Source organism: Puntigrus tetrazona, chromosome 7 (genome assembly GCF_018831695.1).
Source record: "Puntigrus tetrazona isolate hp1 chromosome 7, ASM1883169v1, whole genome shotgun sequence".
In the NCBI taxonomy this organism is placed as follows: domain Eukaryota; kingdom Metazoa; phylum Chordata; class Actinopteri; order Cypriniformes; family Cyprinidae; genus Puntigrus; species Puntigrus tetrazona.
In genome coordinates, this window is record NC_056705.1 from 12196737 (window position 1) to 12219901 (window position 23165).

General features: G+C 39.7%; 4 protein-coding genes across 6 annotated transcripts in view; all 4 read left to right on the forward strand.

Moving 5' to 3' along the window:
- The window catches only part of mta2 (metastasis associated 1 family, member 2), a 17535-nt gene extending 10968 nt beyond the window's left edge, over positions 1-6567 (forward strand). The window contains exons 4-18 of the mRNA XM_043244296.1: positions 134-251; positions 375-438; positions 1195-1312; positions 1739-1841; positions 1933-2032; positions 2125-2313; positions 2413-2487; positions 2578-2636; positions 3166-3266; positions 3358-3497; positions 3666-3894; positions 3995-4084; positions 4259-4377; positions 4462-4604; positions 4681-6567. Coding sequence (XP_043100231.1) covers positions 134-251; positions 375-438; positions 1195-1312; positions 1739-1841; positions 1933-2032; positions 2125-2313; positions 2413-2487; positions 2578-2636; positions 3166-3266; positions 3358-3497; positions 3666-3894; positions 3995-4084; positions 4259-4377; positions 4462-4604; positions 4681-4834 — 1802 coding nt within the window. The 3' untranslated portion in view covers positions 4835-6567. The remainder of the gene's footprint in view (positions 1-133; positions 252-374; positions 439-1194; positions 1313-1738; positions 1842-1932; positions 2033-2124; positions 2314-2412; positions 2488-2577; positions 2637-3165; positions 3267-3357; positions 3498-3665; positions 3895-3994; positions 4085-4258; positions 4378-4461; positions 4605-4680) is intronic.
- Positions 6568-7623: 1056 nt separating this feature from the next.
- On the forward strand, positions 7624-9625 carry cth1 (cysteine three histidine 1). The gene is made up of 2 exons (XM_043244297.1): positions 7624-7897; positions 8337-9625. The coding sequence occupies exons 1-2, from the start codon at positions 7889-7891 to the stop codon at positions 9279-9281; spliced, it is 954 nt and encodes a 317-aa protein (XP_043100232.1). The 5' UTR covers positions 7624-7888; the 3' UTR covers positions 9282-9625.
- Positions 9626-10166: 541 nt separating this feature from the next.
- On the forward strand, positions 10167-15453 carry taf6l (TAF6-like RNA polymerase II, p300/CBP-associated factor (PCAF)-associated factor). Of its 3 annotated transcripts, XR_006251253.1 has the most exons (13): positions 10167-10312; positions 10447-10612; positions 11113-11199; positions 11292-11442; positions 11533-11583; positions 11717-11811; positions 12317-12391; positions 12517-12737; positions 12881-13013; positions 13103-13231; positions 13732-14228; positions 14644-15072; positions 15129-15453. XR_006251253.1 is itself a non-coding variant. In XM_043243118.1 (12 exons), exons 2-12 carry the CDS (start codon positions 10466-10468, stop codon positions 14978-14980), a joined length of 1923 nt encoding a protein of 640 aa, XP_043099053.1. In that variant the 5' UTR covers positions 10167-10312; positions 10447-10465; the 3' UTR covers positions 14981-15453. The 3 variants fall into 3 exon arrangements, 2 of the variants coding, with proteins under 2 accessions (XP_043099053.1, XP_043099054.1); XM_043243118.1 differs by having other exon boundaries at positions 14644-15453; XM_043243119.1 differs by having other exon boundaries at positions 10167-10612; positions 14644-15453.
- Positions 15454-15950: 497 nt separating this feature from the next.
- On the forward strand, positions 15951-20034 carry kcnk7 (potassium channel, subfamily K, member 7). The gene is made up of 3 exons (XM_043245934.1): positions 15951-16597; positions 18425-18820; positions 19637-20034. Exons 1-3 carry the CDS (start codon positions 16174-16176, stop codon positions 19981-19983), a joined length of 1167 nt encoding a protein of 388 aa, XP_043101869.1. The 5' UTR covers positions 15951-16173; the 3' UTR covers positions 19984-20034.
- The last annotated feature ends 3131 nt before the right edge of the window (positions 20035-23165 follow it).

Sequence of the window (23165 nt, forward strand, 5' to 3'; positions counted from 1 at the left end):
ACCATTACTAATAACCTGAAGTGATGAGTAAACTAAAGATTTGGTCTGTGTGCTTTCTGAGAGGAAGCTGACTCACATCACAACTAATTAAGGCCATTAGCATCACACTCATATGTTTGCGTGTGTATTTTAGGAGACTTTGAAGAGGAGTCCAAGCAGCCTTCAATGTCAGAACAGCAGAAACACCAGCTCAAGCACAGAGAACTGTTCCTGTCTCGACAGTTTGAGTCTCTCCCGGCCACACATATACGGTAAACACACTCACAGCGCTCACAGACTCTCATGTCTCTGGGCTGAATGGTATAATCACATCCGAGCCCAGACTTGGACTCTATATATAAGGCAATTGATTTATTTTTATTATTTTTTTACAGAGGAAAATGCAACGTCACACTTTTGAATGAGACTGATGTTTTAACTAGCTACCTAGAGAGAGAGGTAAGTGTCCACCTGCAGGACAAGAGTTTATCATAAAAAGAAACAAGAGTGTCACAAAAAAAATAAAAATACAATACATTTTGTTATGCTTTAAATAAATGAAGCTTGTTGTTAAGTTTTTGTTCCCTCCAATTTTCATTGCTGCACAAATTCAAATGTTTTGTACAATGCTACAAAAAAAACATTAATTGACTTATGTCAAGGTGGTGTGCTGAATTTACTTTTACATTTTTATTATTTTAGGTTTTTGTTTGTTTGTTTTTAATTGCCCACAAAATCTGCCTTTATTTGAACAAAAAACACAGTAATGAAAACTGCAACAATTTAAAGTAACCGTTTTTATATGTAATATAATTGAAAATGTAATTTATTCCTGTGATGGTAGAGCCAAATTTTCAGCAACCATTACTCCAGTCTGTCATTAATGATCCTTCACTCTATAATATAGACAGCATTTCTTATGTTAAAAACAGTTGTGCGCTTCATATTTTTGTAGAAATCATAGTACATTTTACAGTATCTGATGAATAGAAACGGCATAGTATGAAATTGAAATCTTTGCTAAAAGAAAGTATAAAAATCCCAACTCATTCCAGTTTGAACGGTTGTGTATTTTGTAAAATATTTTTGTATATTTCTGCTGATTTAAGGCAAAATCAAGTTATTACACAAGTGAACCTTTTGTTAATTCTAAAATGATCAAATGGCCAACTGCATGAAGTATTTGTTTTTATAATGTGTGCATTTGTTCTGTAGGACTGCTTCTTCTACTCTCTGGTGTTTGACCCAGTGCAGAAGACCCTGCTGGCTGACCAGGGCGAGATCAGAGTGGGGTCCAAATACCAGGCTGAGATCCCTGACAAACTGGCTGAAGGTCAGAAGGTTTTCACCTCTCAAAACCTTGTTGGCAGAGGCTATTTACGCTAACTCCACTTTATTGTCCCAATAATGTGGCATCCATTTAATAATCTAAATTAAAATTTTCACAGCATAAGTTATTACTATACTATACTTTAAATGCACTACAATACTGTGGTGCAGATAATTTCTGTTTTGAGCATGGTGTAAGTAGAATCCATTGCTATATGTACTTAGTGCAAATAGTCTTTATTGCTGCTTAAAAAAAAAAAGATTTTTCAAGAAGCCCCAGTAGTGGCAAAATCAGATGTCTAATGCTGCAATGTTTACAGTGTGTCTTACTCGCATGATTTTCATCTCAATATTGCATCAGTGCTTCGGATCCTGGTATTGATATTTTCAGCACACATTTACAATGTTTTCCTCACTCAACACTAACCAGGTGATTCAGACAATCGAGTGCAGGAGAAGCTTGAGACAAAGGTCTGGGATCCTAATAACCAGCTGAAGGATCCTCAGATAGACCAGTTCCTGGTGGTGGCACGGTAGTATTTCACTCTTAGACTGACCATTATTGCTGCATTAAAACAGTTTGATTCATTAGCATGATGTTAATTCAAATATCGTGTGTTTCAGGGCTGTCGGTACGTTTGCACGTGCACTAGACTGCAGCAGTTCAATCCGCCAACCCAGTCTGCACATGAGCGCAGCGGCAGCATCTCGAGACATCACGCTGGTGAGAGCTCACAATGTGTTTCATTCATTACCACCTCACTCCATTGTGCTTCCATGAACATCTCGTATTCACACTGTCCGTCTTACCTGTAGTTCCACGCCATGGACACTCTGCAGAAGAACGGTTACGATCTCGCCAAGGCCATGTCGACGCTGGTGCCGCAGGGTGGCCCGGTGCTGTGCAGGGACGAGATGGAGGAGTGGAGCGCCTCAGAAGCCATGCTGTTTGAGGAGGCTCTGGAGAAATACGGCAAAGACTTCAATGACATTCGCCAAGACTTTGTGAGTTTGAAACGCCATACTTGAACATTTGCTCTCACAAACAATAAATCTTCTGAGCTTTCCCAAATAATTTAAATGAATTTATTTGTTGTCCTGAAGTTGCCCTGGAAGTCATTAGCTAGCGTGGTCCAGTTCTACTACATGTGGAAGACTACTGATCGTTACATCCAGCAGGTAACATGCTTTAAAAAAATAAATAAATCTTGATATGTTAATATTTATGCATGCATACAAATGTTATTTAAACCATGTTTGCCTCCACAGAAAAGACTAAAGGCAGCAGAGGCTGACAGCAAGCTGAAACAGGTGTACATCCCCACCTAGTGAGTATCTAGTGTCACTGCACTTTTTTTCTTTTTAGAAATTCAAATGGTACTTTCCCAAATATATTCCACACATTGATCTCATTTTAGTGTTTTTTTTTTTTTTTTTGTGAACTTTTTTAAAGTTGTACAGCTACATTTATTTAATCCTAAACATTTTTAAATATTTATGTAGTGAAATGCTAACATTTAAATTTCTGAGATCTAAAGATGAAATTTCAGCAGTCCCATGATCCTTCAGAAATCATTATGCTGATTTGCCGCTCGAGAAACATGTTTCTTATCTGTGTTGAAAACAGCTGCATAATATTTTTGTCAAGACTTTTTCATCAGATCCTAATACAAGTAGCAGAGTTTAAAAGAACAATAACAGTGTTCTGTAAAAGTATCTAGTGTCGATTTTCAGCAGTTGCAAAAAAAGAAAAAAGCACTGACCCCCAAATCTTTAGTAGTGTTAAACAAATTCATTTTGTACAGAATTGATTTTTTTTTTTCTTCTGCTGTATCTAAATTTTGTTTTCTCATTCAGCACCAAACCCAACCCCAACCAGATCAATGCACCTGGAAGTAAACCTGGCATGAATGGTGCCACTGGCTACCAGAAAGGCCTCAGTTGTGAAAGTTGCCACAGTGAGTGAACTCAAGTGTTTAAATATAAGCTCAATTATTGTGCATTATAATGAATGTAATGTATAACCTGTTTGACTTGCTACTCCTCCAGCTGCCCAGTCCCAGCAGTGGTATGCATGGGGCCCTCCCAACATGCAATGCCGACTATGTGCATCCTGTTGGATTTACTGGAAGAAGTACGGTGGTCTTAAAACCCCTACTCAACTAGAGGGCGCCACAAGAACTGGCTCAGTACGTTAACCCTCTTTTTTTGATGCAACTTTTTAATGTATTTTTAAATCTTTATGTATACAAAAATCAACAGTGAGAAATCTAGTTGGTTTTGTTAGTTGTTTTGATTAGCTAAATTAAAAATGTATTGCTAAATTGATTACTGAACATCATATATCTCTTCAATAGGATGCAGCTCCACGTGGTCACATGACCCGCCAGGAGGTACAGGGCATGTCCCCGTTTACCAGCAGCGCAGGGAGAGCTAAACTTCTGGCTAAAAATCGTCAGACCTTCATCCTGCAGACCACTAAACTCACTCGAATCGCCCGTCGGGTGTGCCAGGACATCCTGCAGTCACGCCGGGCGGCTCGTCGGCCCTACGCTTCCATTAACGCCAATGCTGTCAAAGCAGAGTGTGAGTATCCAGTTGCAAACTTGTTTTTACCTCGATTTTTCATGTGTTCGCATAAAGCTCCAGCTTTCTTTTTGACTGATTTTTTTTTCTCTCTTTTTAGGTATGATAAGACTTCCTAAAGCAGCAAAGAGTGCTATGAAGAACCGCCTTATTCCTCGACCGTCCCTCATCAATATAGTTAAAGAATTGGGTATGGCTTCAATATATTCAGTATTCAAAACCAAAATAGGGATTGAAAAACAATTTTAACATGGGGAAAAAAATAACGTGTTCCCTTTAATGATGAGACATAAAAGTCAACAGTTTGGCAGAACGTTATGTTTGAAAATTTGACTTTTTGAGTGATTGTGCTTGTTTTATTCAGCTGTTCAAGCTCCTTTGAAACTCAAAGCCCCTCGAGGTGCTCCAACCCCTATCAACCGTAACCAGGTTAACCAGCCTCGGAGCGCATCTGCCCTACTGGGCAAGAGGCCCTTCGACAATGTGAGTATCACATACAAAGACAAGTTAACCTTCCCGCTGGTAGAAAACGGTGTACACAGATCTAAGCGCTCTCATTGGCTGCAGGCTGGAGGAAATTCTTTGTCCACCAATGGAAGACCGTTCGCATTGGGAATGAGATCAGCCAACCAGTCAGTCATTAAGAGGCAGAAGGTCAGTCAAGGAGATGCTCCAAATCCAGTGGTGTTTGTGGCTACAAAAGACACCAGGTTTGTTTCCAAAACATCCCATCCTCATGTTTTTACCATTTCCTGTGACTAAATTCCACGTGTATGTGTTTTACAGAGCCCTGAGGAAACACCTCACTCAGGCCGAGATGAGGCGGGCGGCCAGAAAACCACACCTCCCGGTCAGAATCAAACTTCCCGTGCCGCCCCGGCCGCTTCCCGTTCCCATCATACCCTCCAGCACCAGTGAGCCAATCGTGTTGGAGGACTGAGCGATGTTCCAGTAGACCACATCCATTGCCAGAGCATGTTAAACCCGCCATCGTCAGCTGTTCTTCTTTATTCCTCGTCTTCTGTTGTCCCCGCAGATTCCATACACACACCACTCTCACATGCTCGGGATGATGACGTACCGCATACTCTTACACCAGCATACACCACACGTCATAGCGTTTTACTCCCAGTGTTATAGTTTAAGGGCTCAGGTGCCCCGCTGTCCCGTTGCTTTTTTAAAAAATTGCAAATACTTTTAACTGTGTAATTTAAAGCAAATCATGTTCATTCTAAGATGGTGGAAAAGCACACTTTATTTTTCTCCAGTTCTGTCGTTATTTGTATAAATATTAACAGGATTTTTCAAGAGTTTGATTCTTGTGTGAATGGAAAGTGGGATTTAAATGTGTGAGGGAGTACATGGTCTTTTTACCGTCATTTTCTTAATTTTCTTAGGTTGCTTATGTTTAAAAACAAAAAATCACCCTTTTTCATGCTATACAGGCAAATAAACGATTGCGCTGCTCATTTTATTTCAGCCAGTACTTGTGGTTCCAGCCTTTCAGGCCTAGCTGATTTGTGGAAGGATGGTATCATGCATTGCAGCAAAAGTATTGCTCGCCATGCAAGCAGATCTGCAGTCGAGTTGGGGTTTATTGATAGCGACCGGGTTTCTCAAACTTTTTTTTTTTTTTTTGTGATTTATGGATCCAAAACTCCTGCAGTGTAGCTGCTCCAGTCAGTGATTTTTTTTTTTTTTTTTTTGGAAGGTCTAGTAGGTCTTAGTATGAAAGCACGTTTGATGACTTAGGAAGGCTTCTGGTTTGTAGTAAAGTGTTGAAGGTGTTCATGAATGTAAGGCGAATCTCGGTTTGAGGTGGTTGGATGTCCCAATCAGTTTGGCCTGTTTCGTACCTCAATAATTGAGCCTTTTCCATATGACATCATGAACAAAGCCATAAAAGTTTGTTTTTCCACATATGCTCTTTTTCCAAACAAGTTGACGCATTCGCTTTTGTGTTATAAAGGTCTTGTGGGCTACTGGGAAGCTATTGTTAGCATTTGTAGATATTGAGAGAGAGAAGAGGTTTTTTTAGTAATGACTCGACTGTAGGCCGATATTGATGCGTATTTCCCCCTTTTTTTTCGTGCTAACTGCATCCAATGAAATGGAAAAGATGGAAGAGTTTTCCTAGACATGGCTCAACTATAGGCTGATATTGATTTATATTTTTGCCTTATGATTAAGCTTTTTTTTTTCCTTTTGAGCTGAGTGGTTGGGCTTTTTTGACAGACTTCCTGGCTTGTTGAGATTAGTCAACACAAAATTTCATTGTAAATCGTTCCCCCGATTAGGGGTTTTGTAATGTTTCTTAAACAAATGGAGAGTGCACTGCACACTAAAGACACAAATAAATGTTCCCTTTTAATTGTCACCCATTTTTTATGAAGGGGGATCGTGACCCCACAATGTTTCGGCAAAGCTTGAAGGAAAAAAAAAAACAAAACGTTACCGTTAATCTCCATTATGGGATAGAGTTGGGGGAGGGAAGACTGGTTGATTTTAGGGTTTGATTCAAGGATGTGAAGGATTTCAGTTTTGTATATCAATAAGAAATTTCTTTCAACTCACAACTCAAACTTTTTTTTTTTTTAATATTCCAGTGTCTCTGTATCCTTTAATGTATCTTGTGATAAGAAAATAAAGATCTTTTGTTTGTGGTCCTGATAAGGCAATGTTTCATGTTTCTTTAGAGCAGCTATATGGTTATTGATTTGTCTGGCCTTTGCAGTGAACCACGTGCCATGGCACACACACCATATTTGTATTTGTTTTTTGTGAATGAAATTGAGGCTGTAAAATGTAAATGTCTGGTTGGTTTGTACAGTTGTGTAACTTTAGATGTTTTAACTGATAACTGTAACATTGAAAAAGCATATTTCCAAAAACATGCCTGTGACCAAAACTGGAAAAGTGCTTTGAATTAAACATTATAAAACCTTAAGAAAAATAAATGCCATTGCCTCATTTTCGTCCATGAAAAAATTAAATATGGTGTCAACTAAGGATCAAAAGTGTCAAGAGATGGCAATAAAAGCTTTCACCCATAAAAATAAATAAAATCTGCCACTTGCACCAACAGTTTTATCTTTCTTCAGCTGAACATAATATATTTTCAAAATTAGTTTCTGGTCCCCATTTATTTCTGTAGTATTTCCCCCATACTATGTAGGTTAATAGGGACCAGCAACAGTACTGTCTTTTAAGAACGACTAAAGAGTGAGAGAAAAAACTTTTAAAGAGAATTAATCTGAATCAGATTAATCTGCAAAAGTTTTGATTTAAGGCCAAAAATCAATAATAATAAAAAAACCTTTTAATTTATCCAATATACTCCTTAAAAAAATTGCTGTCAAGGTTTGGTTGAAGTCCATTGCTTATTGTTCGCGGGAAATGTATATCCTCATCTGAAGCCTTACAATAAGCATAATACAAAGACTCCGATCTGCACTTCATAGACAAACGCTCAATTAACGACTCGAGGTGCGATGCGGTAATTGATACAGGATGGGCCTGTGTGTATATTCGCCCTTTGAAGTCGGCTAACAAGCTACTTGTCAAATGTTTATTCCAGTACAACCTACAAGGCAGCGGCAATATCCCAATTTGATCAAACTCCCCACACCCCCGGCAGACGAACCCATCGTCGATTGCAGACTAGTTCCAAATTAGATTGACGGTCACCTAGGCCAAAGCTGATTGGCTGTTTCGAACGTTCAGCGATTCGAACGCTTCACAGCTGATTCGTATTTTAAATGAAACGCGGGAACGCGATCCGGATCATCTTTAAAACGACGGGGCGAGCGGGTGTAGTTACGTGGGATTTGCCTGGCACAGGGTGTAGTCCGCGGCTTTCATCCGTAGAAGGACAACGGAGTCAAGTGCTTGTCCGGAGTTCAGGAGGGTGTTTTTGTTGCTTTAGCGGCACTTTTTAAACGACAAAAAGCCCAGTTTTGTTGAGCTACTGTGGAGTTTTGTAAGGCGGTCTAAAATGTTTGAGGTAGGTCACTTGTTTGTCGTCGTAACTTGATTGGCACCATCTGTGTTTTATTACTAAAATGTCCATGAAACGCTGAGGAACTTCCTAACTGGAGTGTTGGTTACTATTCCTAGTGGCCTATTTTCTATTTGACTGAAATTGTGAAATCTAGGTAATGTAAAGTTACAATTTACATTGTAATCTAGGCTATTGGTAACTGGTTTCATGTAAGTGTCTGAAACTTGCTGAGGTGGTAAAGCTCTTTTAAAGGTTCAGATGTAAACAAATTATTTAATAAACTTCAACAGTGAGATGAATGCACTTAAACTATGGTTTGGGTGCATAAACTACGGTTTCTATGCAGTGTATTAGAAATAAGACTATGGCTTGGGCAGTGGTAAAATGCAGGAGGAACTCTTGGGAGTAGGTGAACTTAAAGCTTGTTTTTGTTCTTCTCCAGACTAGTCAAGATGACCTGTTTCTCTTCCCCACTGAAGACCAGAATGAGGCTTTCTTTCCTGAGGAGGGCTTGGGTAGTGGGAGCTTGTCACTTGCCGAGGCCTTGCTTCCTCTGGTTGAGTCCCCATCGCCCCCGATGACGCCCTGGCTCTGCTCCACCCGCTACAAGACCGAGCTGTGCAGCCGCTATGCTGAGACGGGTACCTGCAAGTATGCCGAACGCTGCCAGTTCGCCCACGGCCTCCACGATCTCCATGTACCCTCCCGTCATCCCAAGTACAAAACCGAGCTATGCCGTACCTACCACACCGCTGGCTACTGCGTCTATGGCACGCGGTGTCTCTTCGTGCACAACCTTAAAGAGCAGAGGCCCGTCCGTCAACGGCGCAGGAACGTGCCTTGCCGTACTTTTCGTGCGTTTGGGGTTTGCCCTTTTGGTACCAGATGCCACTTCCTGCATGTCGAGGGCGGTTCTGAATCGGATGGTGGCGAGGAAGAGCGAACCTGGCAACCTACGTCACAGTCCCAAGAGTGGAAGCCCCGTGGTGCCCTCTGTCGCACCTTCAGCGCTTTCGGTTTCTGCCTCTATGGTACCCGTTGCCGGTTCCAACATGGGCTTCCCAACTCGGTCAAAGGTGTCAACTCGCCCCACACATCCTGGCCTCATCAGACGACCAATGGGAGATCTCTCTCACCTGCCTCGGACACATGTTCTTCACTATCTCCACCATCTTCCTCCCCTCCGTCTGCGTTGGCTTCACCAGTGTACCCTGACGGTTCTGGTCCAGTAACACCACCGTCGGTAGAAGCCGTAGCCAACAACGCCTTCACCTTCAGCAGCCAACATCTGAATGATCTTCTGCTCCCCCTGGCCCTTCGGCTCCAGCAGCTAGAGAATGCTGCCAATGCTGGTCCTCAAGACGCTCTGGATAAGCCACTGTTATGAAGTCTGTGGCAGGATCCCAGAAGCTAACTGCTATGAGCTTTAACTCTGACTGTACTGTGCCAAATTTTAATTCTTTAGTGTACAGTGTCTCTTTGCCACTTGTTTTTAATTGTCTTTTGAGACTCTCAAATGTTGATAAATTCTTTTTAATTGAAGTCTGTCTTGTACTTCTGAGGCCACTTATTTGACAGACTGAAGCCCCTTATGTGTAAATTATTTTACGTGTATATAAAGGATTTGCCTATGTGTGTTTCTAACTTAAGGATTTTTAAACTAATGACCTTTTTAAATTATTTTAGAAACATCAACATCCTTTTGCTCTCAATAAAACTTCCTAAAAGGATTGACTGTGTAAGTCTACTTATTTTAATTACTGCTGTGAGAACATGGCTTGGTTTTTTTTTTTTTTTTTTTTTGTGACTCTGCATAAAGGTTCTTAAGGTACATTGCATACTGTGGTGACAAGAACTCCATTAACTGATGCTATGTCAGCTTAATTTCGTGACCAGTAATGGTTGAAACAAAACTGATGCTTTGAAACTTAACCGAAATTGCACTTATTTAATACGTAGTGTTTTCCCCAGGGAATCTTATTTGTGCTTTCGAGGTTGCTTTGAGTAGAAGACACTTTTTACGTTGCGAAAACTACATATTGACAACCGTTACCAGAGGTTTTTTTTTTTTTTTTTTTTTTTTCTCTGTGGTAAATTACTTTTTAGGTTTTATAGCCTACCGCAGAAATGACGCATGCATTTTTTTTCTTTCCAATGTTTACTAAAATAAGACAAGATCACTTGGGGAACCGATTCAAAAGATTCGAATCGCAAAAACGAGTCTTAATCGCTGAGCCCAGAACACACACGCATGCGCAGAGTTTTAGCCAATCAGGCGCTCCACAAGTTCACCGCTAGTGTGTTGTATAAACAGTCTGAAGAGCTTAGCTGCTTGTGCTAATGTGGGCATATAACGTTGCTAAAATACAGTAAAATAAATGTATATGAACTGATGCGTCATTAATCGTCAATAGTAAGGTAGGGTGCATTGTTTTTTTAGCCCCGTTTTTGGTTACAAGCGTGCTCAGGCAGAATTGAAAAGAGACTGATGCCGCGCAATCTCGTCGCTTTAGCTCTAAGTCTTTAATGTAATTTACGGCATCTTTATTTAGTGATCTCAATAACGTAGAGATGACGGAGAGGGAGGAACGGCGCTTCGCCGAGGTGCCCCGGGAATCCATCAAACTAATGGCCGAGAGCACCGGAGTGGAGCTCAGCGAGGAGGTGGCAGCTCTGCTGGCGGAGGATGTGTGCTACCGCCTCAGAGAGGCAACACAGGTCACATACGGCTTCATGATTTCATCCTATATGTTATAATTACATGCACTGCGCGCTGCTGTATATGGCTGTGTTTTAATGTCCCATTTAAGCTGTCCTGATGGGTTCTACTGTCTCAGCAAGGGCATTGAAGCCTCTTTTGTTAATATCGAAGACTTTCATTGGCTTTTGCTGATTTGTTGTAGATACATTTGCATGCTTTCATACATGCATCCGTCTTATTTCGTTGAATTAATAGCGATGTGTGCATGCTCTTTTACATATAGACGTCTTGTTCTTTTAAAGTTGTGCTGATGGATTAGATGAACGCACCTGTTTGTTACTTTAAAGCTTTACCGACTTGTGCTACCGTCTTAAAATGTTTCCAGCTGAAGCTTTCGTAGACGTTGTTTGCCTGCATTGCGTTTTATTCCTCTTAAGCATTTGTAAAGAAAGACTTTGTGAACCGGCATGCATTTTTGCGATAACATTGCACATTTCATTTGTTTGCCCCACTCCAGAACAGCTCACAGTTTATGAGACATGCAAAGAGAAGGAAACTGAGCGTGGAAGACTTCAATAGAGCACTACGGTGGAGCAATACTGAGGTATGCATTCGTCATTCTCTTTGAAAGCATTTTTAATGTAAATATTCTTTGCGGTGTTTGTTACACTTCAACATCCGCTCCATGTTTTCTAGACTGTTTGTGGCTATGGCGCACAGGATGCCCTACCGTTCCGTCCATTAAAGGAAGGAGAGCTTTTCTTTGTAGAGGATCGGGAAATAAATCTGGTGGAGCTGGCACTTGCTACTAACATCCCCAAAGGCTGTGCAGAGACGATGGTTCGAGGTATGATGGGTATCATTAGTGTAATGCTTTAAAGTTTAATATAATGCATTTTTTTATTAAAAAAAAGCTCTTGTTTTGTTTCAATGGCAGTGCACGTGTCGTATCTTGATGGAAAAGGCAATCTGGAACCTCAAGGCACAGGTGATCCTCAAATATTTTCATTTCTGTTTATTTTTATTGATTTATCTCGTAAAATTAACAAAATGACATATCGTAAGCAAGCATTCACCAGTTCACCCAGCTCTATTCTGTGTCTGTTTACTTGTTTTATCAGTTCCCACTGCTGTTCAGTCTCTATCAGAGGATCTTCTCAAGTATTACCAACAAATAACCAGAGCCATTTTAGGAGAGGACCCACATCTCATGAAGGTACCTTTCAAAAGTTGTTATTTTTTTCATCATTCTCAGCAAGGATGCATTAAATTGATCAGAATTGAGAATAAAGACTTGTCATTGAATTAAGCTTTTTGAACTTTCTTGTCATGAGAGCATCTTGAAAAAATGTACCACGGTTTCCACAAAAATATTAAGGAGCTCAACTGTTTTCAAGCAAATTAGCATGTTAGAATGATTTCTGAACGATCTTATGACAAGACCGGAATAACTATATATCAGCTTTACCATAACAGATGAATATATTAATTAATTAATAAATATATGAAAATAAAAATATTGTGCATTGTAAGTTTTAAATTGTAATTTCACAATATTACTGTTTTTACTTTATTTTTAATCTTCTGTAGCCCTGCTAAGCCTTAAAAATTTTTTTATAAATCATACTATCCCAAAACCTATTAATTTTAGTGCATTTATTTTATTAATGTGTCTAGGATTTTCTCTTGCTGGCACAATAATCTTTTTCTTTTTCCATCAGGTGGCTTTGCTAGACCTCCAGTCCAATTCAAAGATTGCTGCCCTCTTGCCTTATTTTGTTTACGTCATCAGTGGTGTAAGTTTGTCCGTGGCATACAAAATAAAACATTTCCTTGTATAATGACCCTTTTTGTAATTGTCGTAAAAAAAAAAAGTGCTCTTTGATTCATGTGTGATTCGTCTTTCTTTTCCCTTTCTTAGGTAAAGTCAGTAAGTCATGATCTGGACCAGTTAAACAGGCTCCTACACATGGTGAAGAGTTTGGTGCAGAACCCGTACCTGTACCTGGGCTCATACGTGCGCAGTCTGGTGTCCAGCGTCATGTACTGCATCCTGGAGCCTCTGGCTGCTTCCATCAACCCCCTCAATGACCACTGGACCCTGAGAGACTACGCAGCCCTTCTGCTCAGCCACATCTTCTGGTATTTTTAAGCATCCTACAGCACAGTAACGCTTATTGTATTAGGAACTTTTATAGTAAGTGTTCTGGTAAGCTGAAACTTTAATCAGTCGATCCGGTCCAAACACTAGTCTGATTTATTGTTTTTCTCGTGTTGACTTGTAGGACACACGGTGATCTTGTGAGTGGGCTGTACCATCAGATCCTTCTGTCCCTCCAGAAGGTTCTCTCTGATCCGGTTAGACCTCTCTGTTCCCACTATGGAGCTGTAGTGGGTCTGCATGCTCTTGGCTGGAAGGTAAACACGGACAGCACAACACCCACAAACACAAATGTGCTTTTTACTACTAAATATCACTGTTTGTGTGTACGTGTTTTTTGACACAGGCTGTTGAGCGTGTGCTGTACCCTCACCTCCCTGCCTATTGGGCGAATCTGCAAGCTGTGTTAGATGATTACTCTGTGTCCAACGCTCAGGTGAAGGCAGACGGCCACAAAGTCTATGGAGCCATTTTGGTAAGAACAGTATTTTAGACAATGACTGTGGTTCATATTTCTCTTTTTAGGGTTGCTGATACAAATGTATTGATTTATTCAAGTTCTGTTTTGCTGGAAACCACAGACATTTCTTAAAGCTGCTCTTTTGTTAAAAACAACTGGTTTATAAGAGCGAAAGTTTGGAAAGATTGTTTGAGCATTTTGTGTTACTGGTTGCACTTGACCCAAACTTACATCCCTTTCTGTGATGGAGTTTATGTAGAAGAGCGTTCACTGCACACCTAACCACTCAGAAAACAACTGATTCACGAGTTGCTTGTGTGTAAAAGATTTTAAAATACAGTGCCACTCTTCATCTTGAAACATGATATGTTTATATGTTGTGTTTAAAAGCTATATTGAGATTTCATTTTGAATTTCCATTGATCACACTACCTACCATCCAATGGTTCATTAGCCTAAAATAAATGTTTCTTACCTAAACCTCTAAAGTGACCACTTTAATTTCCTTCCTGTAGGTAGCGGTAGAGCGTTTGCTGAAGATGAAGGCTCTCAGTCTGACTTTAGCAGCAGAAGGAAGCGGTGCTGGTCTACCAGGCACTACCACAGGGGCTGTCGGTTTCAGAGAAAACTCGCCTGGCCTCAGCCCTCCTCCCGAACCTCTCTCAGAACCCCCTCTTGGCATCGCAAGCCATCTTCAAGCAGGTGGAGCTGGCTGCCCATGGGAAGAGTGGACTCCTGTGTCTCTTCCTGCCATGTACTGTGAACTATACTCCTTTTTTGGAGATAGTCTGGCTGTACGCTTTAGCACTGACCCGCCATTAGTTGGCACCCCACCTCCAGGTCCCTGCCAACAACTAGAGGGCAGGAAAGAGCCAGCAAACACTGCACCCAATCTCGAGAATACACGAAAAATGCCCCAGCTAACTGCCAGCATGAATATAAGTCCACGGCAAGATGGCAGCCCTCGTATGGAACCACAACCACCAAGTCTGGCTGCTACCGTCCCAGGAAGGTAAGAGTCAAGTAATTGCGAATTTCAAACTCCAGTCTTCTATTCTCGCAACTGCGAATGTCTCTTAAGTTAACATCACGCAATTCCTTTTTTTTCCCCCCAAAGTCAGAATTGTGATTCTGGGGAAAAAACTGGGTCAGAATTCTGAGATTATTATTTTTTTTTTTCCCATATTGGTTGCGCATTATGAATTTTCAGAACCTCAGAATTCAGGTTGTTTTTTTTTTTCACAATTTTGAGAAAAGTCATAATTCCTAGAGAAGGTGGTACAGTGGAGTTACTAATGCCTTGCCTTTAAATAATACTGATTCAATCCTACACGAGCAAATCTTGCCAACACTGTCCAAAAAGTCAATTAATTTTGATTGATCCCATGATTCTCACTGGTAGTCTCCTTTTTGTCCTGTGTCTGCAGATCTCTTGCCCGCTCCTCCTCCTCATCTTCCGTCTCACGTTCCAGGTCATCTTCATCACGTCCAGGACGTTCAACCAGCCAATCCAGAGACATTTTCCCCAAAGCCCGCTTCCCTCTGCCTCAGGCTGGACCTCCCGCTTTCTCCTTCATCATTGGAGGACGACAGATGGGGCGACGCTGTCAGGGACGGCGCTTCCAGACGAGCTTTACTCCAACCCCGCCTCTTACCACCCTCCCACCTCGTGCTTACGCCCACAAGCTACCGGTCATAGGCAGAGTCAGCAAACCTGTGCGCCGCTGGACATGTTCTCATTACTCGCTTCACCTGCCCCTTTAAACGTCACATACAGCGTCCCACGGAACCACGATGATATCTCGTCAAATGGCTGCATCCTAGTAATTACAGATGAACAATTCTATATGCTTTATGTTAGTATTTCTCAACCCTGGTCCTGGTCTTCCTTATCTGACACGCCAGGATCAGGGTTGAGAAACACAGCTCTATGCAAACAAGACAAGTATTATTGTAAGGAAATAATTTTGAATCAATATCCAGGATTTCTATGCTATAGCTCTACAGATTCTGATCCGTAGCATCGACTTTGAATTCTCTTATAGTTATTTTTGTTTGTATTGACACCAAATAGAGTTTATATTTAAAGTACTTACAGCAGGGTGAAGCTGAACAGATACTTCTACACAATTGCCTTGTTTATTAGAGTATTTATGTATAAGTAAATGTCCTTTTTTACATGTTTAACTTCTTTGTAATGATGTAGGCCTGTAAAAATAAATACATTACGTAATGTAGTCATGTGAAATTGTATTATTTTGTATTTAAATTGCCCAGTCTTTTTTACAATGCCAGAGATTTTTCTTTGGCTGGTATTTAAGCTGCACGTCGAATCTAAGCAGCCAAGACCCCCTTTAATTAATTTTCCAAAACGAGTGCTTAATGCATTAATCTAAAAGATTTATTTTTAAAAAGAGGTATGAGAATTGTTCCAGAGAATAATTGCTTTATATTATTCTTTTAAAGGGACAGTTCATAAGGCTTTGTTTTCTCACAATACAGCCGTGTTCTACAATGGTGGCTTATTTTTGTACAATTGAAGAAAATAGTGATGCACTTAGAGCATCATTAACGCCTTCAAGAAGTTTGATTTAAGCACAAATGTGAATAAGAGAGTTGGTGGGACAACTTAATTTAAATTTTAGCTTGTTCAACACAAAGCTGTGGTATGGCTCCAGAACAAAGCCTACTACTTTCTACGACTACTTTCATGTTAATTTAATTTGACCGCTTCTGGTTACTGTTTGTATCTTCACAGAAACTCTCATGGGTTTTAGAGGTCGGGTAGGTGTCAGAATCTTTAAATGTAACTTTAAAACAAAGTTCTGTTCTGATGCCATTGACCAAAGACAGTCTCCAGTGAACAACTTGATGCAGCTTCGGCATTTGAAAACTTTGGTTCTGGTTCTGTTCTACCAGCCAGGCGAAGGCTGATCCCGTTGCATTAAACTTTCAGCATGGTGTTGAACTCTCCATGTCAGAGCCCAGGTTTGGTTACACACGAAGCCACACTGAAGCAACACACAAACAGAACTAGCTTCACAATGGCCATTTTTGCCGATAAAGCCCTGTCTTTCCTACGCGTTCACGCGTTCGCGTTCATGGTGATGTCGTATGGCCTCTTCATCGTCGTCGGCGCGGTTGTTTTGATGACACTGGAGCAGCCCGAGGAGAACTCGCTCGTTCGAGAGGTCCGTGAGCTGAAAGCTCGTTTTTTGGCAGATAACCCGTGCGTCGAGGAGAGCGCTTTAGATCGCTTGTTGATCAACGTGCTCTCTGCGAGTAAACGCGGCGTGGCCACGCTGGAGGCCGCCAGCGACGAACGCAACTTCGACTTTACGTCGTCGCTGTTTTTCGTCGTTACCTTCCTCACGACCACAGGTGAGAAGCGGCCAGATGCTCAGAGCTGGCTGAAGGCATCACGGCCACAACTGCAGCTATTATTAGACACAAATATTGCACTAAAAATCGCTCTAGCTACTAACGTAACAGTTTTGGCAATAGCTAAAATGCGTATTTATCAACGTGATGGACTTTTATTTTATGCCAAAAAAAATATTAGGATATTAAGTAGGATCATGTTCCATTTAGATGTTTTGAAATTTAATTAATTAAAAATAAATAAAATTATTAAATTAATTTTTGATTATGGACTGAGGACTTCATTTAGACAGCTTTAAATGTGAATTTCTCAATTAATTATTTATTTATTTATTTAGTACCCTCAGATTACAGATTTCCAAATAGCCTAGTTGTATCTCTGCCAAATATTGTCCTCGTCCTAACTTCGCTTTCTAGTGATCTTGAAGATCTTTATTAGATGGTTCAGGTGTGTTTGATTAAGGTCGCAGCTAAACTCTGCAGGACTAAATTGCCCATCCCTGTCCTATGCTATCCATTGAAATACGTATTTATTCAGCTTTTTGATGCTGTTTAAATCTCAATTTGAGGGAAAAAAGAGCGTTACGACTGGTTTCATGGTCCGGGGTCAAATATCGTGACCCTAAAAGAGCCAAGAAGCAAAGGCCAAGTTTAATATATACATTTGTATAATATAATGATGCATTATACAAATTAAATAGTTGTAAAACGGCATTTTTAAAAGCATCACTCTGATGTCTCTGAAATAGTATTTAGTATTATTTTAACATTTAGACTTAAAAAAACAACTTCTAATTTAAGTGAACTTAAAACAATCTTCACATAAACCCATTGTAATAAGTGTTACATTTACCTGTGCCCTAAGTCGAAGTTATCAGACGCATTCTAAATTAAATATAGATGAATCCTTAAAGATATCCCCTTTTTTTCTTTGCTCTTTGCACAGCAGCCTGTTATTATAGGTTATTTTGGCTGTTAGTTAAATCGGGCGTGTTAGATGAGTGGGACAGCGCTGGGCTGCTCCGTTTTATAACATATACCACATGCTCGCACAGCTTCAAGGCTGCTTTAATCGTCTTTTTGGTAGCTTCATGACTTAATTGACCGCGAAATTGCATGCACGCAGTTTATTTCGCGCTTTGAAATAGTACGGGCTACCTTTGTGCATGTATGCGACTGAATAAATGCACTTCTTGTCAAGAGAAATAGTGACGAGCAGCAGTTGCGAGTGGGGTGGCCGACCCTAGCCCCGCCCCTGCCTAAATATTAACGCGATCGTTTTGACACCACTAATTAACATCCCATAGCTCTTTTACTGCAGTAGCGTACAACCACGTGCAATTTAGATCAAAATGAATATATTAAATGAATATTAGCATCTGCGCTCTCAAAGTTGCGCAAATTGATTTAGAGCTTATTTTTACAGTCAACAAACCAAACCAGTGTTTAGTTTATATTTAAAAATACTTATTTTGTACTTTAATCTCATGCACACACATTTTAAAAATTTTTGTCATTTATTTATTTCATTGCTTGTTTGTTTTTTTTACATTTATTTAGTTTAAATATTAACTAGATAGTGACTAATAATTTTGATAGTTTATTGCACGATGACTGGTAGTAATTTGTAATAAAACTGTATTTAGAGCAGTTCTATTTTAGTATTAATTGTATACTGTTACAGTTGAGATGATGAGAAATGTCACTTCTGCAACTAGTTGAAATTAATAACTTTTGCATTTCAAGTAGCATGCTTTTTTTAATGCTGTTAGTTAACTGTAACCCTGCATCAGAGTCTGGTATCTCTGTTGTTTTCTGTATCTGCAGGTTATGGCACCACTGTGCCTCTTTCGGATGAAGGCCGTGTGTTCTGTGTCATATACTGTCTTTTGGGCATACCCCTGACCCTGCTGCTGCTGTCCAGCCTCACTCATGCCCTCCTGCCCTGGGTAACACACACCCCCATACACAACCTCCAAGTCTTCTGGGGTCTGTCTCGCAACAATGCTGCGTTGCTGCACTGCAGCGTTCTGGCCTTCTGCACAGCGACCTTGTTTTTTCTTCTGCCTGCTGGTGCCCTCTGCCTGCTGGAGAGCGACTGGAATTACCTGGAGTCGCTGTATTTTTGTTTTATCTCACTTAGCACCACAGGGCTCGTTGACTACCTGCCCGGCAGGACGCAAAGCCGGGCGGCACGTCAGTGGTTGGAGTTTGCAACCTCTTGTGAGTTATTTCAATATTGTATTGTTTGGGAGTAGATGTATCCGAGCCTTAAGGCCAAAGTGCACTTCGGCCGTCCGCGCACCGGCCGCGTTACGTCACTTCGGTCGCCAGCAGGGCTCGCGGACAGCCGCGCGCCCCGTCCGCGTGCAAGCAATTTTTATTAGACCCCGCGGACTTGTCGGCTTACAACGGCGCATGCGCGATAAGAACGCCAAAAGAGCGCGAGTCGAGCAGGCGGCACTGCGCATGTGTAGAAAGCGAAGTACACCCGGGCCTTTATTAAGCTTAGTAAAAAGTAATGGAGATTCTTAGAAAATCGTATTTTTTTGAAAACGTCGAAGTTTTATTAAGAGACCGTATGTGACCCTGGACCACAAAATTAGTCATAAGTGCCATGGGTGTATTTGTCTCGTTACGCAAAATACACTGCGTGGGTCAAAATGATGGATTTTTGTTTTTTATGCCAGGATATTAAATGAAGATAATTTTCCATGAAGACATTTTGTAAATTTCGTATGTTAAAAACGTAATATTTGACTAGTAAATATGCATTTTTTTCAATATGTACATGCACACTCAGGTTCCAGATTCTTATATAGTTGTATCTCAGCCAAATATTGGCCTCTCCTAACACACTGTACATCAGTGGAACGCTTATTTATTTAGCTTTCGGATCATGTATAAATCTCATAATACCGGCTTTGTGGTCCAAAGTCACACATTGACTTAAATTGTCTTTACTGAGTCTTATAAATGGTCTTATAAAGTCTTACATTTGCAGAAACCCTGATTTAGTGTCCTCTTTTTTTTTTTTAGGTTACCTGATGCTTGGACTGATTGTCCTGCTTGTGGTCATGGAAAGTTTGTGGGAACTGCAGCAGGTTCAAGCTGTTCTGCGTTTTTTCGCTGGACCGCGGCAGGGTGAGCTGAAGGGGGTGGGTTTGGATGAGCTTGTGCTCGGTGGAGACATGACAGGTGCAGAGGAGGAACCTCATTACACTCTCCCTATATCCACCATCTCCCCAGCTTTCACAGACTCACCTGCCACTCCAACAGTGGAGCTGCCACAAGTGTTTGGCCTGACACCCATAGCAGCCACCAAGGAAGATATTCCCCCATCACTAAGACCAGATCTAGCGTGTCAATCCACTTCCGCTTCATAACTGATACAATGGATCTGGACATTATAAAAATAAATAATATACAAGAATGAAGCTGGAAACCACTGGGTGGCGATATTGGTTCTTTTTCTTTCATACAATCTTTGTAATGTACAGTCAATGCAAAACTTAATTTATTTAATCTTTCATTTTTTTTTTTACTTGTTGGTTTACAGTACTATATTTATTTATTATTTTCAACTTTTTTCTTTTAATATAGTCGATTTATTAAATGTATATGTTAGTATTTACAATTTTTAGGTGTATTGCAATCCTAATATTTAAGTCTACACATATATACAAATACAAATCTTTTTCTCTTATTTATTTATTTAATCATTAATCAGTCAATTGCATTAAATTTATTTTTATATTACATTATAAACTAAATACTAATACTAATTCAAACAATATTGTAGTAGTAAAGTAGTCAGTGTTTGGACTCATATTTAATTATTTTTTTATACAGTACCAAATAAAAATTGGGGTTTGTAGGTTTTTTGCAAAAAGTCTCTTATGCTCAGCAGGCCTGCACTTATTTTACCAAATATATAGTATAGTAATATATAATATTTCACCCTAGCTTACAGCTCAACTAAATGCATGTGATACATCCCGGAAGTAAAATATTCTCATGTATCTTTGGACTTTTCTTTTTTTGTTTTTATCCAATTCATTTATTTAAAAAGAAAACACATACATTACAGTTTATGTTTCGTAAGGAAATACAGCCATGATTTATCTTTAAAAGAATTTCATGATTCAAAATATTTTTGACGATCAAGATTTTTTGAATGCATTCAAGTACGTCCAATATTTTTTGTAGTGTATAAAAAAACGACAATTAATTGTCACATTTATTTTTTCATATGCAGCCTATATTACAAAAGATATTCTAATTGAGATGCTCATGATTCACGTGTTGTTCTTCACAGTTGCAGCAGGGAGGGAGCAGGTGTGTGTGTGTGTGTGTGTGTGTGTGTGTAGGATGACTCAGAATCTGTGCCCAGCGCTAATGGCTCTGCCAGTCTGACATAAACACACTTCACAGGCTCTGCCTCTTACTTTCATTTCAATGAGGTCATATTCTTCTATCATGGTCTTCAGTCTTTTACTGTCCAATTCTTCAGATGCCTAGCTGTGCTGAAGCAAAGGTGCATTTATGTTCTTTCATGTTTTTTGTGTGTATCTGAAAGAATGTTTCCCTTTCATTAAAAATGCAAACAAAGCACACTGTATTTATATGGATTTGCATATAAATACAGATATGGCAACTCTTTTCCATGGCTTTTTACTGATAATATTTTTATGTTTTCTCGCATCGCTTCAGAATCTGATTATATTTGTATGTATGTTGTGTGTGTGTGTGTGTGTGTGTGTGTGTTGAAATGGCTGCTTCTGCGATCAGTTTGTGTGTTGTATGTAGGTCAGGACGGAAGTAAAGTTAGACCCCAAAAGCTGGTGCAGCGCTGGGTAACAAAAACTCAACCCATTTTTAGTCACTTGAATTCAACAGTAGTCTAATAAGCTAACAGTAGTCTAATTAGTAGTCTAATAACCATTTAAAAAACGGGATTAAAAATAGCAAAGCAAAGGATAAAAATAGGAAATAAGTCAGATTGTTTCCCTTCGAATTATCCTAATGCCAGAACTGCTGACATCTGTTAACAAACACAGGACACGAGTCCTTGACCGAAAGAAAAAGACGCTTCCCAGGGGAGCTGAACAAATAGGGGCTTCCCCGTTCGTTTACTGCGAGGACCACGACGCATAAACAACATTTTTCCAAAACCTGCTGCCCTTAAACTTTTTAAATCCTCAGCAGGTCGGATAAATCAGACATTTAACATTTCTTTAGCTTTAACGCATTAAATAACATTTTAAATATATTAAAGGCATTTCCGAGAGAGATGCATGTGGTATGTTCATATGACCTTGTTACCATAGCGCCTAATGCTTTCACACAGTCAACTCCTCTTTGATTCAGATTGACAGTTAGCAGGTGTTGCGTGCACGTCTATATTTGTCACGCTGGTTTAAATGTTATCTCTGATCATGAACAGATGAGGTAACATTGACACAATGTAGTTTTCCGCACTATAAAGCGACGTGCGTTGAAAGGACATGAAATGTTATCTTCCTGTGAAACTAAGTTCATATTGTTTATTGTTCATATTACAGAATGTTATGGAGAGAGACATCTGGAATCTAGGTTTGAGGCACCTCTTAAATGTCTGATTCATTTTGGTGATAATTGTTTAAATCCGTTACTTTGGTTGATCTGTCGACTTTTAGAATTGCTAAAAAACTTTTGGAAACGTATATAATGAATATAAAAAATGTAATTACAATTGCTCGAAATAAAGTTTCTCTATTCATAGATTTTGTTTAGTTTTTAATCCACTTCACTATGCTGATTATATCATTTGTCCATATGCAACTGATGTTTAATATGCGTTTTGAAATTCTCAAAGCTGCATTTTTTGGTCGAAAATACAAGTAATATTTTGAAATATTATTACAATTTAAAATAACTGTTATTTTGAATATATTTTAAAATAAATTGCAATTTATTCCAAACCTGTATTGTCAGCATTGTCACACGATCCTTCAGAAATCATTCTGATACGCTGATTTGATGTGCAAGAAATATTTCTTGTTATCAGTGCTGAAAACCTATCGTGTTGCCTCATATTTTTGTGGAAACTAAAATATGAAGCAACACAAATAAAATGTTTCAGCTTTCGTTTAAAATAGGTTTTTATTTGTTTTTTGCTAACAATGAAAATGTGTTTACTGTTGCTTTTTATCAACTGAATGAACATTTTGATTAGTCATTATTATGGCTTAAATGGTTAACTAAGAAATGTACCAGTGGCACTCAGGTTTGTTTAGGTTTGTCTTCTTTTAGAACATTTCCTGCAGTTGGTACTTGAGGAGGTCAATGCCACAGGAAAACAGGAAGCACTGAGACCACGACAAGCTCAACTAACAGGAAGTATACGGCCGTGAGTGGGAACCTTATTCGTGATCCGTAGGATTATATTACGCCTCTCTCTTTCCTTTCCCAAACCCTTTATCAGTATAGTGTTATTCTTGGCTTTATAAACAAATTAAAATGATCCAGCTAGTTAAATTAATCTCTTGTCATATTCCAGAGAGGACCTCAGAAGATAAATTGCTTT